This window comes from Wickerhamomyces ciferrii, contig 00089 (genome assembly GCF_000313485.1).
Source record: "Wickerhamomyces ciferrii WGS project CAIF00000000 data, strain NRRL Y-1031 F-60-10, contig 00089, whole genome shotgun sequence".
NCBI lineage: Eukaryota > Fungi > Ascomycota > Saccharomycetes > Phaffomycetales > Wickerhamomycetaceae > Hansenula > Hansenula ciferrii.
The window spans coordinates 47765-61770 of NW_011887651.1; the positions used below are offsets into that span (position 1 = coordinate 47765).

The following is a 14006-nucleotide window of genomic DNA, read 5'->3' on the forward strand; positions in this document are numbered from 1 at the left end:
AAGAGATCGTTTTCACAAAGAGTTCAGGGCTATAGAGATAGGCTCATGGCAGTACCTTCTAACGATCATCCAAGTGTGCCGGCCAGCACGCCTGGTGCTCTTGCAAGGAGAGGGCTGGAACCTCTTTCACGTCAAAACTACAAAGTTGCACATCAAAAGATATCAATAGATGTTGATTTGGAAAACAATGTTATAACAGGTACAACAGAGCTTATAGTGATACCGACAGAGCCTGTTTTAAGACAAGTGAAACTAGACAGTCGTCAACTTGAGGTTTCTGAAGTTTTTGTCAATAATAGAAGAGCTAATTTTGCTTATGAAGATAGATTACATTCTGAATATTCTGCTTTCAAAGATCATACTGATGAACCAATTGTTAATGATATCACACAACATCATTTTTATAAAAATAAGTTCAAGGAAATGTTTTCTGGGGAAAATACCGAAGAATTGGTCATATTCATGCCAGAAAGAATGAAGTTAACATTACATGATCCATCCACAATCCATTCTTTAACTCCTTCTTATAGAGAATCACCAGGTAGTCACAGAACTTCCACAGCCACAGAAGCAGTATACACTCCAGTTAATATCAAAATTGAGTATAAATTGAAAAATCCAAAATCAGGTCTTGTATTTGTTGGTGGTAAAGGTACTCAACTACCCAGATCTGAATGGCATGCTTTCACTTCTAATCCAGATATCGGTGTCAGTACTTCTTCTTGGGTTCCTTGTGTCGATAGTTTATGGGAGAAATCTACTTGGGAACTAGAAATTAGTATACCCAGAACTGTTAAAGATATAGGTGTTTCAAGGATAATAGGATCCAATTTCCAAGAGAAAGATATAAATATGGATGAGGAGGAAGAAGGTGAAAATAACAATGATCTTGTCGTGGTTGGTGGTGACTTTAATAATCAAAAGGAGACTGCACATACGATTGATATGGCTAAAAAATTGGTTTCATTTTCAATATTCAACCCTACATCTGCTCAACATATTGGGTTTTCAGTTGGCCCATACGTTCAGTTACCTTTGTTGAATTTACAAGAAGAAGAAGAGCCAGATCTACAGGAAGAAAAAGACACAACAGCTGTTCCATGCTCCATATATTGCTTACCTCATCAACAAAATGATGCTATTAACACAACCATTTTCCTTTATAAAGCAATTGATTTTTATTCGAGAGAATTTGGATCATTTCCATTTACAAGTTATGCTTTGGTGTTTGTTTCAGATATTAGTGTTGAACTATGTGGATTTGCAGGTCTTTCAATATTAAGCAAAAATTTGCTTTACGCTCCTAATGTAATTGAACCTATATACACAAGCACATACAAATTGTCAGTTGCATTATCAGAACAATGGTCTGGGATAAATGTTGTTCCAAAGACTTTTAATGACTTTTGGGTCACACTAGGTATTGCCCATTATATGGCACAACAATTTACCAAGAAATTGATGGGTACAAATGAATATAAATACAGAGTTAAAAAACAAGCTGATAGAATTTGTGAAGAGGATATTGGGAGAAGACCACTTGCAGAACCATTTCTGACATATCCAATTTCAACCCTTGATTTTGAATTTTTGGAATTGAAATCACCAATCGTTTTGTTCATCTTGGATAGACGAATGACAAAGACTGATAAATCTTTTGGGTTATCAAGAGTTATACCTAAGATCTTTTTACAAGCTATGTCTGGTGATCTTGCTAATGGATGCTTAAGTACATATCACTTCCAACATGTATGTGAAAAAGTGAATCATAATAGGTTAGAATCATTTTTCAGGCAATGGGTGTATGGATCCGGAGTTCCAATCTTTAGAGTTACACAAAGATTCAACAAGAAAAGAATGTTTATTGAAATGGGTATAAGGCAAGTTCAACATCAAGAGACTGAGAATCAGCATCCTTCACCTGATACATTTATATCAGAAGCTAGAAGACAACAGGAAACCACTGATGCACAAGTTCCCGCTACTTTATTTACCGGACCAATGACTATTCGTATCCATGAAGCTGATGGTACACCGTATGAGCATATAGTTGATTTGAAAGAAGGATTCACCAAATTAGATATACAATACAACACCAAATACAAACGTTTAAAAAGAAGTCAAAAACAACAAAAGTCTGATAAAGATAAACCTGAACCTGATGAAGATGAAACTGTTTTACTCCATTGTTTGGGTGATATTTTACAATCTGATCAAGAAATTAAAGAATGGGACTTGACAGAATGGACCAAAGAAGAGGAGGAAAAGATGAACAATGAAGCGTTCGAATGGATTAGAGTTGATGCTGATTTTGAATGGATTTGTAAAATTCATATAAATCAACCTGATTATATGTATGCTTCACAATTACAACAAGATCGAGATGTGGAGGCACAATTGGAATCAATCAATTATTTTTCTATTGCAAATCCAAGTACATTATACTCTTCAATTTTATTGAGAACCTTATTGGATTCACGTTATTATTATGGTGTTAGACTAGAAGCTGCAAAAGGTATGGCAAAATATGCTAAGGAGAAATCAAATTGGATTGGTCTCAAGCATCTATTGACTGCATTTAAAAGGTTGTATTGTTTTGAAAACTCCTCCATCCCTTTCCCTAATGAATTTTCAGATTTTCCATCTTATTTTTTAAAGAAGGCAATCCCTGAAGCTCTATCAACAATTCAAGACAAGAATAACAATTGTCCACTTGAAGTTAGAAGATTTTTGTTAGATATATTGAAGTTCAATGATAACCTCAATAATCCATATTCGGATGCTTTTTATGTGAGTCATTTGATAACGTGTCTTGTGAGATCTTTAACCTCAAATGTTCTTATTGATAATAACTCAAAATTGAATTCAACTGATAGAGAGTTTTTAAACAACGCTGTTGCTGAATTGTCAAGACATCAAAAAATGGATGAATGGATTCCATCATACAATTCCCTAATTGGCGTTTCAGCGTTCAACGAAAAATTGAAACTAGCAAGAAAAGGGTTATTAGAATTAGATCCTGATTATCTTTTTGAACACACCAAAGAAAACTATTTCCCAGATGTAAGAATTACAGCGTTTCAAGGTTTATTTCAATCTGGTGGTTTAAAAAATTCAAGAATACTCCATTATTTTTTCCTACTGACAAGTTTTGAAAAATCACCATACATGAGACATAAGCTCATTGAGGCATTTGCTCAATCATTTGGTGTAGTCGTGATTGAAGGTGGATCAACTGATGTTGATGAGGATGAATTGACCCATGATATTGAAATTGAGAAAAAGACAAAAGAGACTGATACGGGGCTGGTTGTGATTGATGAAGGTGCTAAAGATCAATTCGAAACCAGAAAGGATGCATTTGCTAAAGCCACTTTAAAAGGTGCGATTGAGTTATTAAGAAGAGATTATAGTGAGTTTAAGCCTTTAAGAGATGAGCTATGGAATGCACTAAGAAACCCACTTTTCAGCATTCCAGAGAGAAGAGCTTTATTTGACGTTGTTGCTGTCTTGATACCAGTATATGATGTTCTTGTTGCTAAATTCAAGTTACCAAGAGCTAAAAAGGTTGCAGCTCAGAATCTGGGTGGTGGTGGTAAAGTGCTATTAAAGAGAGAAGGTCATTTCAAAATTTCGTTGTCAAAGAAACTCACCATCAACACCAAAACACCAGCTCCAAGTATACCAAGAAGAAAATCTATCACACCAAAAGCTCCAGTGATAAAACTTACTCATAAGAGCTCACAATCGCCTGCTCCAGTTGAACCAAAATCTCAACCATACAAAGCTGAGATTAGAAAATCCAAATCAGGTCCTCTACGTTATGTTAAAATCAACTCAAACAAGAAAGCTATTGTTGTTTCATCAGATCCTTTAAGACGCTCAAAGAAGAGTTCTAGTGCCAATGTTGTCAAAGAAAAGAAACCAGAAGTTCCTGCAAAACCTGCTGCTAAGATTCCAAAATTCAATATAATGAAACCAAAAGCACCAGAGGCTCCAAAGCCTAAGGCACAAGACCCAATAAAGGAAGAACCAGAAGTAAGCTCAAAACCTAAACTTAAATTGAAATTCAAATTTGGTAATGACTAGTAATTTATAATTGCATACAGAAATATATAATGACTACTTAATATTTAATGTAAGTTTCCAATAGTGAACTATTCGTCTACAAAGATCATTAACTCTAATTAAAATTGTTTATATCAATAAACATATACACTGGCTTGTTACATTCCAGTATATATATGCAATTCTGTAATCTATAATAATAAAATAATTTGAATTCAACTATAAATACCTTGGGTCAGCAATTGAAATTGATCATATAACCTTGTGTAAATACTACCAATACTTTTTCCTATCAAATAATTCTCAACGAATGCATCACATTCAGTTTCTGAAAGATGTAATTGAAATCTTTGTTTGAATTGAACACTTGTTTGTGGACCAGCTTTGAAACAAGGTAAATTACTTTCTTTTTGCATCAGCTCAACCATTGTTATCAAATAATCAGCATTCTTTCTTAAAGCCTTAAATGAATCCTTAGTTAATTCTTTAAATTTTTGGAATGCTGCACCTTCAAGACCACCTAATAGTTCAACATATTCTAAAGTCAACTTGAATGGAGCAGCTTCAAAACCAACAGAACCTGGTGAATTTGATAAAAGGAAACCAAAATCAATATGTATAATGTGACCTTCATTATCCAACATGATGTTACCATTATGACGATCTTTAATTTGTAAAAGATAACAAATCACAGAGTAAGCTGCAAGACTGCTTGCGAATGCTTCTTGGGCTCTTTTATATTTTGCAGATTTTGGATCACCAAAAGAACGTTCAAAATGTTCAGTTAATGTAGAAATTGTTCCTTTAACATTTTCACCATCTTCAATAGATAATTTTGTTAAAGCTTTTTTAATAGAATGAACTGATAAAGCATTGGTAATTGTTTCAACAAGCCCAGTATTGGCACTTGTGATTAAAATTCTCATACGTTTCACCCATACTGGACAATTTGAATTTTTCCATATAGATGCCATTGCTTGAATAACTTGAGATGCAAAAGCTTCTTGTCTTAAATCATCACCAGTTTTGGCAATAACTGAGCATAATTCCCAATTATCCAAATGTCCATACATACTATTCTTACGTATTCTTTCCTTTTTGGTTTGCCAATCTTCACCCAAATATGCCTTGGAGTTTTTAGCTGAAACACCACCTAATTTCAAATCATTCTCCAATTTACGTTCACCAGCAGCACCATGAATAGCCTCTAGATCTTTATATCCGAAATGATCTTGTAATGATTGCATAGATGAAATAATTCTAGCTTTGATTGCTGTTGATTGATCAACGGGTAATGTACTGGTAGCACCATCTAATTGTGATAACATGACAGCTGCAATTCTCATTTGTGTAGCTAAGTCTGAAGTATCAACATTATCAGAAACATTAAAATGATAGTTTGATTGGAAATTTAAATCAGATGCCCGTTCTTCTTCTTGATTGATGATTGGAATATTAGTAGCTGATGCAACAAGCATATCATTTTGGAAGGTTTCATTACCATTTTTATTAGATAATTTAACAACTGATAAATCTCCTAAATCAGTTTCTTTTGGTTTTTCATCATAATAAGTAGTTGGTGGAGGTGATACTTGAGCTGATGAAGTTTGAATACCTAAATCGAAGATATATGAATTATTTGGTTTTTCATGTAATAATTTATCATTTTCGTTTGTTGAAGGATCAAAATCTAATTCATCACTTAAGTATTCAATCAATAACAAGAATGGGACTCTTTCAGCAGAATTCAACACTGCAGCTTCATTAGCAGTAATATGAACAATTTTGTGTAATTTACCTCTTCTATTTGGTGGTAATAATGTGGGAATATCAACTTCAGCTGGTAAATCTCTATTCAATAGAGATAATTCTGCACGTAGTGATGAAAGACGAGCTTCTTGAGGAACCTGACTTAATCTCACAGAGATTGATTGTAATGCAATAGCAAATTGTGTTTCACATCTAAAATAGTTTGATTTCAAAAGCTTAATTTTAGCAGGCGTTGTCATTAATGCAGGTGAAATATTTCTTATATTGGCACCATGATGAGATCCTCTACTTGATTGACGACCACGTTTTGAAAATTTATCAGGTGTTGATGCGATTGAACCCTGTGGTGAAGATGGTCCAGTATTTGAACGTTGTAATTCAGGCATTGAAGCAGAGTTATGAGAATTATCAAAATTATTACCAAATGTTGGTGAAGATGCAGTTGATAAATCATTACCTTGTTCATAAAATGCAGAATTTGTTCTGAGTAATTCTTTTGTAAGTTTATGTCTCTTGTCTTTAGCAACAACATTTTCAGTATAAGAATCAATTGATGCAAAATCATAATTCAGTTCCTCTTTACGTTTCTCACTTGGTTGTTCCTTTTTATAACTTTCATCAATGGATGATTTACGAATTGTATCATATGCAACACCTCCAGAAGATGAAACTCTTGATGAATTTGTTAATGTATTCTTCATTGTCAAATTATCAGTTAATTTATTCTTGAAGTTCTTAACCAATTCAAAAACAAATGATTTTTGCTTTCTTCCTTGACTTTGAGCAACAGGTCCAATGAATTGACCTAATTGAGGTAAACCCATACTAGCCGCAATTGCAGAAGTTAAAACCACACTTGGTGCAACATTTTCTCTAACTTTTTTTGAAGGAGGTGATCCAATATTGAAAAGGATATATTGTAAATTGTTTAATAATCTTCTTGCACTTTGGAAGCTATGTGAGTTTGGATCATCTGATAAATCAGTTAAATGAGCTTGTAAATACCAAAACGTTAGTAATGTAAAATGCGGATGTTGTGTACTCATATCTAAAAGTAAATCTTCCAAAGCCATTGATTCAGTCTCCACTGTTACCAATATTTGACATAATTGAGGTATGAAGAATGAAAGATCTTCAATTTTATAAGTTCTAAGTTTTTGACAAAGGTGATGATGAATCCCAATATTTGATGCATACCTAGTTAAATAAGCAATACATGTAAACAAACCAAACTGCTGAGACTCAATGAATCTTAGAAGTAATGCGTTCCCGCTTTGATCCATTGTTGATGATTTATATTTAAGGATGCTAGATAAAATTCAATTGGTTGGGTTGGTTGTGATTTGATGGTTTTCTTTTTGTTTTGTATAAATATTCAATTCTTGACAGGTGGGTGGATCAACTTTTGATTCCTAATATTGAAAAAGATGTGAAGGTGGGAGGTCCAATCTAGCAGAAATAAAGCACCATTTAAACAACTTCCGTTTACTTAAGAGCCAGCAAATGTGTTTGTCCAGTAAGTTTGGAAAATAATGGACTAAAAGGTCCTTTGATACGTTGAAGTTTGTCGAAATTTGCCCTTCAAAATGTTTCTTGTTATTGTTTTCATTTTCCAGCTGTTCACTTTTTTTCGTCCATTACAAATGCGCGAAAAAAACGGAAAATTCGCTAATAAAAGATTACCTGATCTGTAGAATTTTGGCGTAATTTGGCGTAATTTGAAAAACGAAAAATTGCGAAAGTATAGATATCAAATCCAAAATCCAATTTTAAAATTAAAAATTATACATTTCTTTTATTAAAAACACATTTATAAACTCATATATGCAGATCGGAAGAATAGCCTATTCATCAGCATGTTTAGACTTCTTTTTCTTTTTCTTTTTTTCACCATCTTCATCAGCATCATCACTTGATCTTTTTTTAGATTTTTTAGATTTCTTCTCTTTCAAAAGAGGATTTTCATATTTATCTTCTTCAGGAGCCACATAATCTTTGGCTCTTTCTTCATCTCTTGTGATCTTATGTTCTTCTTGTTTTTCTTTCTTAGCTTGTAATTCTTTAACTCTTTTTTCTTTTTTATTAAGGAAATATTCACCACTTTCAATTTGTAAATCAACTTTTCTAGGTAATTGAGCAGGTGGGAATGGAGTATAAACTTTCTTTTCTTTCTTCTTTTCTTGATCATCACGAACTTGTTTAGGTTTCTTTCTAGCAACATTTTTCTTCTTGAATTGTGGTAAATATCTACTCCAATCTTCATTTGCTAATTCAGGTTTTTTCTGTAGTTCTCTTTTAATCATTAATTCTTTAATATGATAAATAGGATGAATGTTTTTCATACAATCTTCAACAACTCTTCTAACTTCTTTTAAACCTCTGAATGGACCCATTGCACTAACAGTATTACCTTGTACCAAGATATAACATTTTGTTAATAATTCTAAAGCTTTTAATGTATTACCACTTGGTCCAACTAATCTTTGTCTTCTTTTGGTGAATCTATCTTTATTTGTAACAAAATTACCAATTTTAATAACATCACACGCTATATCATCTTGTAAAATCTTAACAGCTTGTGGGAAAGGTACTGAACGTGCCAATAATTTAATTAAATCTCTAGCTTTTAAAATAATAGCAGGATCAAAAGTTTTTCTTGTAGTTTTAACAGACATAGCACCTTCCACAAGATCTAAAGTACATGCAATATGATGTTTATCAAGAGCTTTAGTAACATCTGGCCAAATTTGTTTTAAATAAACTTCACGATATTTTGGGAATAATGTCATAAATGAGGATTCTTCTGCAAATGGTTGACCTGAAACATTATCTTCAGGTTTAAATTCTTCTAATTTCCATTTATCAATATCTGGAGTATCCCATGGTTTATCTCTATTATGAGTTGAAGGCATTTTGATGTGACTTTAAAGTTGGTTATTGTTATAATTTATCACTTTCCCATACAAAATTATGCTTATAGTTTTTAATTTTTGTAGCTCATCTCATTAAAAAAAATTTCCCAGCACAGTGGGTGCGTAACCATTTCCCAAAATGGCGGAAGTACTATAATAAGGAAAATTCGAGAAAAAAATTATATTATAAAAAAAATTAATACTGATCTATAATTCAAACAATAGAAGAAGTACAATAGCTGATAAAAGAATTATATCAAAGATGGCTAAGGGTAGTAAAGGAATTCAAAAGAAAACTATAAAATCATCCAAAACTCCAAGTAAATTGTTAAAAAAAACTTCCAAATCAACAACATCAAAAATTGATAAATTAGATGCAAGTCTTGATTTATCAGAAATTACATTAGATTTAATGAATCATGAAGCTGCTAAACAGAAAAAGAAGTCTATTTTAGATCATAAAGATTTGAAAAAAGATCATGATAAAGATGTTGCTACTCAAGAAACTCAAAAACAAAATGAAGGTGATATGATGAAACAATTGGAAATGATTGGATTCAAAGCATGATTGGGAATGTTATCATGTTGGGTTATTATGACCAGAGACAGAAGAAGTATGGATTATGATTAAAAATTGTAAATGTATATTGAGACCAAAGCTGATACCTGTGCTTCTTTAGACTTACGAGTGATTATGATAAAGATGATTTCCATCTTCAAATAGTCTGGATCAAGTTCAATAGGAGACATAGTGAAGATAAGACACAAGGAAGATTTCCAATGTGTGTTGAGCTGCTGTATGTAAATAGTTGTTAGACTGTTATTAGTTGGAGATAATAGTCAAGGAATGACATTAATTGATGTATATTGAATTCCATAATGAATAGATTTTATATAATATCAGGATTTTATTTATTATTTGTAAAGTATACGGACGTAGTATTTTATTCAGACCTCTTAAACTATAGACGAAATACATTACCTGATCTAATGTACTCTGGAATAAGGTATTACTACGTCCAAACTCCAAATGGCCCAAGTCTATACTCTTACTGGCCTTACCGATGCCTTCGCGCTTCTTCCGCACCAGATTTTAATTCCTCTGGAATTAAAAGCACATAAACAATGTGTCAACGCAGTTTTAGTCCCTGAAACTTTCCTAAATAAGGTTTCCTGGTGCAAATCAGCCGTTAAATGTCAATAACGATCGTACTGAAACCCTACAAACAACATGGAACCCGTTAAACATGTGATTGTGATCGGAGGTTTTTGTTTAACAGTTTAACAGAATCACGGTGAAAATTTTTTCATTCACATGTGAATTTGAACTCGCTGTGCAATCAGAATCCACGATTTTAGGATTCTCGAAATTGCACTGTATAGAAAAGATAAGAATGATGCAGTCAATTTGGTTCATTTAAAATCAACCAAAGATCCTGTTTTGGTAACATCAACCCTTCAACTTCTAAACCGTTGAAACTTCATTGTCTATCCCTTGGTCCTTGAAACCTCACGAGACGTTAAACTTGGTTTTATACTCTTATTAGTTTTGCTATTCAACACTAGAAACTAAACACATTCTCAACAATGTCTGATATAGAAAAAGTTCCCACTGCTGAAGTTATAAACTCAGCTGGATCTGAAAGTGCATCCCTTGGTTCTGATGATCAAAGAGTCGCTGAACATGGTTATAAACCTGAATTACGTCGTCATTTCTCAATTTGGTCATTATTAGGTGTTGGTTTTGGGTTAACAAATTCATGGTTCGGTATTTCTGCTTCTTTGGTTACTGGTATTTCTTCTGGTGGTCCAATGTTGATTGTTTATGGGATCATGATTGTTGCATTCATGTCTACTTGTATTGGTATTTCATTATCTGAATTAATTTCTGCATTCCCTGAAAATTCTGGTGGTCAATATTATTGGACTTTCCAATTGGCTCCAAAGAAATATAAAAGATTTTGGGCTTATATGTGTGGTTCTTATGCTTGGTTTGGTGCTGTTTTCACTTCTGCTTCAACTACCTTAGCCGTTGCATCTGCCCTAGTGGGTATGTATGTCTTAAGTACTGGTGATCCAAATCGTGAAGTTCAAAGATGGCAAGTTTGGTTATGTTTTGAAGTTTTAAATATCTTCATTATGGTTTTCAACATTTGGGATAAACCATTACCATATATTTCATCAGCTGCCTTATATACTTCAATTGGTTCATTTGTTGTTATCACAATCACTGTCTTGATTTGTTCTCGTGGTAATTATCAAGATGCTTCTTTTGTTTTCACTGAATTTAATAACAATACAGGTTGGAATTCCGCTGCTATTGGGTTCTTAGTTGGGTTAATTAATCCAGCTTGGTCCTTTTCATGTTTAGATTGTGCAACTCATATGGCTGAAGAAATTTATCAACCTGAAAAATTCATTCCAATTTCAATCATGGCAACTGTTGCTATTGGGTTTACAACTTCATTCTTATATTCAATTTCCATGTTTTTTTCAATTAGAAATTTAGATGCAATTTTCGCTTCAAACACAGGTGTCCCAATCTTGGATATTTTTTATCAAGCTTTACAAAACAAACATGGTGCACTTTTCTTAGAATCATTAGTTGTCTTAACTTCATTCGGTTGTACAATTGCCTCACAAACTTGGCAAGCACGTTTATGTTGGTCATTTTCTAGAGATCAAGGTTTACCAGGTTCAAGATATTGGTCCAAAGTTAATAAAACTACAGGTTTACCAATTAATGCTAATGTCATGTCATGTTTCTGGGGTTGTGTTGTTGGTTGTATCTATATGGGTTCAACAACAGCTTATAATGCCATGGTTACAGGTTGTATTACATTTTTATTATTATCTTATTCAATCCCAATTGTTTGTTTGTTATATAAGGGAAGAAATAATATTAAACATGGTCCATTTTGGTTAGGTCCAATTGGTTTAATTGCTAATATAATCACTTTATGTTGGACTGTTTTCGCCTTGGTATTCTTTTGTTTCCCATTTACCATGCCTGTTACAGCTGGTGATATGAATTATGCAGCTGCTGTTCTTGGTGGGTTAACTGTTTATGCTGTTGCTTATTGGTTCTTGAGAGCTCATAAATTATTTGCTAAAGATCATGATATTGATGAAAAAATTGAACAAGGGATCTTGAACTAAGGAATTTTATCCATCTCTTTTGCATACTATTCTATTATTATAGCATTTCATTCAAGTTTAGCATTCATTTTATTTATAAAAAAAAAATTACACATTCATTTTTAAGGGGTTTAGAGGGAGTTGTTTTCTTGTTGATTTGTTTTTGCCTTTTTTTTCATTTAGAGTTTAATTATAATTTTCACCAATACAAATATTCTGTATATTTATATAATCATTACTACTAATATAGAACATTAAAGAGCTGATCAGCCATTGATCAGATTGAATTTATTTTAAATATTTCACTTGTATATCTACACTACTACATATAAATAAATACCAACGTTCACTACAAATATTCGTAAACATGAGATCAAATGCATTTATATTAAATTATTAAACCATGATCAACTTGTGAAGATTAAATGAATGACTATTCGACTGTTCCTTGTAAACATAATTCAGGTATAACACCTCTCCCATCATTAATATATCTATTTGTATTTTGAAATAATGCATTACCATCTTTATCACATTTTTCAACAAGACACCAACCATCAGTATGTCTTGCTAAAATTTTAACTAAATCACCTTTAATAATTGATAATTCATCTGCTAAATTTCTTTCATAACTTTGAGAAACTTTATAAATCTTATTATTCTTATACTTAGCAAAATCAACCATTGGTGTTGTTGGAATCATACGTTCCAAAACAACTTGTTCTAATCCAACAAGACTTTTGATTGAATGTTCTGAAACAGTTGATGGTACTTTTGGTAATGGTTTACCAGTATTGTTATTCATAGTAGCTTTATTCTTTAAAGCTTTTTGAGTTTTAGGGTTTTGTAATGGATGTTGTAAATTAACAACTTCACGTCTTGTTGTATCATGTGCTTGAACCACTTGTGTCCTTATACTTCCATTTGGACTTGATTCTATTGAATTAGAAGGTGTATGATGCTGTTCTTTTAGACGTTTTGGAGTTGAATAATTATTTGTACCCATATATGATTTTTCTGGGAAACTTGGTAGAATTGGCGATTTTTCATTATATTGTCCCATATCTTCATCATTATCATTATGTGGATATTGTTTCTTGAGATTGAATTCACGTAAAGGTATTCCTGGTGTTCTTGGTGAAAAGATTCCTGTACTTAAACTTGCTCTACTTGAAACTGCACTTTTAGTTAAATTAAACCATTTTTGAATTGGTGTTTGCCATTTTGTATTATTATCTTGTCCTTGTGGTATATTTTTTATTGATGGGATAGAGTATGTATTAGGTACTATAGTTGATGATTGTGCGTCAAATTGTGATGGATAAGGTTGTTGTTGAGATTGTAATGAATCAGTTTTAATCTGATAAGTTGTTCTTAAGTTTAATGGTGATGAGTTTTGAACAGGACTTATTCTATAATTATATTTTTCATCATAATATGACTGTAATTGATCATTTTTATCCTTTGAACTGTTTCTTCTATATCTTAAGTAAAGATATAAGACAACCACAATAATTATACTACCAACAATTGCAATTGGTATACCTATTGCTAGACCAATTTTAGAATTATCACTACTTGATTCACTTGAAGCATCAGAGAACAAGTTACTACCAATACCCATATGTGAAGCGGCAGCTGATGCTAAAGGCCCTTTTGTTGTAGATGCTGTTCTTATTGTAGAAACTGTTGATATTGGATCTGTATCTTTAGCATCTAATGTAATACCATTATTTATGGACTTATCCACATAGAGATCCATTATACCTTTCACAACCTGTGTTTGAGTTACAAGCAATGTTGACGTTATTGTGCTCGATATATCTAATGTTGTAGTCATGGTGTGATTTTGATTCTTTCCAATTGTTATTTATATTTCAATCATATAGTTCAATTATAAGAAGTTTTCATTCAAAGAAAGTGGAGCAAGAACCATCCTTGATATATAAATGTAGGTTCCATTTCTGTAACATGAAGATCATCATAATCTCTAACATATGAATTGATATGAAGCTGGTCTTTGCTTGAAATGAAAACATAATGGTTTCAAATTTGTTGCATATCTAAATCAAGTTTGATATGTTTCAGAAATTGGAAGGGCCAACATCTCATCTCGTT

General features: G+C 32.4%; 6 protein-coding genes across 6 annotated transcripts; 3 read left to right on the forward strand and 3 right to left on the reverse strand.

Moving 5' to 3' along the window:
* Positions 1-45: 45 nt before the first annotated feature.
* Positions 46-4089, forward strand: TAF2 (transcription initiation factor TFIID subunit TAF2; the record flags this gene model as incomplete). Its single annotated transcript, XM_011276076.1, has 1 exon — positions 46-4089. The coding sequence occupies one exon, from the start codon at positions 46-48 to the stop codon at positions 4087-4089; it is 4044 nt and encodes a 1347-aa protein (XP_011274378.1).
* A 194-nt stretch (positions 4090-4283) lies between these two features.
* PIK1 (1-phosphatidylinositol 4-kinase) lies at positions 4284-7121 on the reverse strand (the record flags this gene model as incomplete). Its single annotated transcript, XM_011276077.1, has 1 exon — positions 4284-7121. One exon carries the CDS (start codon positions 7119-7121, stop codon positions 4284-4286), a length of 2838 nt encoding a protein of 945 aa, XP_011274379.1.
* A 561-nt stretch (positions 7122-7682) lies between these two features.
* Positions 7683-8750, reverse strand: KRR1 (ribosome biosynthesis protein KRR1; the record flags this gene model as incomplete). Its single annotated transcript, XM_011276078.1, has 1 exon — positions 7683-8750. The coding sequence occupies one exon, from the start codon at positions 8748-8750 to the stop codon at positions 7683-7685; it is 1068 nt and encodes a 355-aa protein (XP_011274380.1).
* A 262-nt stretch (positions 8751-9012) lies between these two features.
* On the forward strand, positions 9013-9318 carry BN7_3339 (uncharacterized protein; the record flags this gene model as incomplete). The annotated part of the gene is made up of 1 exon (XM_011276079.1): positions 9013-9318. The coding sequence occupies one exon, from the start codon at positions 9013-9015 to the stop codon at positions 9316-9318; it is 306 nt and encodes a 101-aa protein (XP_011274381.1).
* A 1019-nt stretch (positions 9319-10337) lies between these two features.
* BN7_3340 (Choline transport protein) lies at positions 10338-11909 on the forward strand (the record flags this gene model as incomplete). The annotated part of the gene is made up of 1 exon (XM_011276080.1): positions 10338-11909. One exon carries the CDS (start codon positions 10338-10340, stop codon positions 11907-11909), a length of 1572 nt encoding a protein of 523 aa, XP_011274382.1.
* Positions 11910-12321: 412 nt separating this feature from the next.
* On the reverse strand, positions 12322-13728 carry FUS1 (Fus1p; the record flags this gene model as incomplete). Its single annotated transcript, XM_011276081.1, has 1 exon — positions 12322-13728. One exon carries the CDS (start codon positions 13726-13728, stop codon positions 12322-12324), a length of 1407 nt encoding a protein of 468 aa, XP_011274383.1.
* Between the last annotated feature and the right edge of the window lie 278 nt (positions 13729-14006).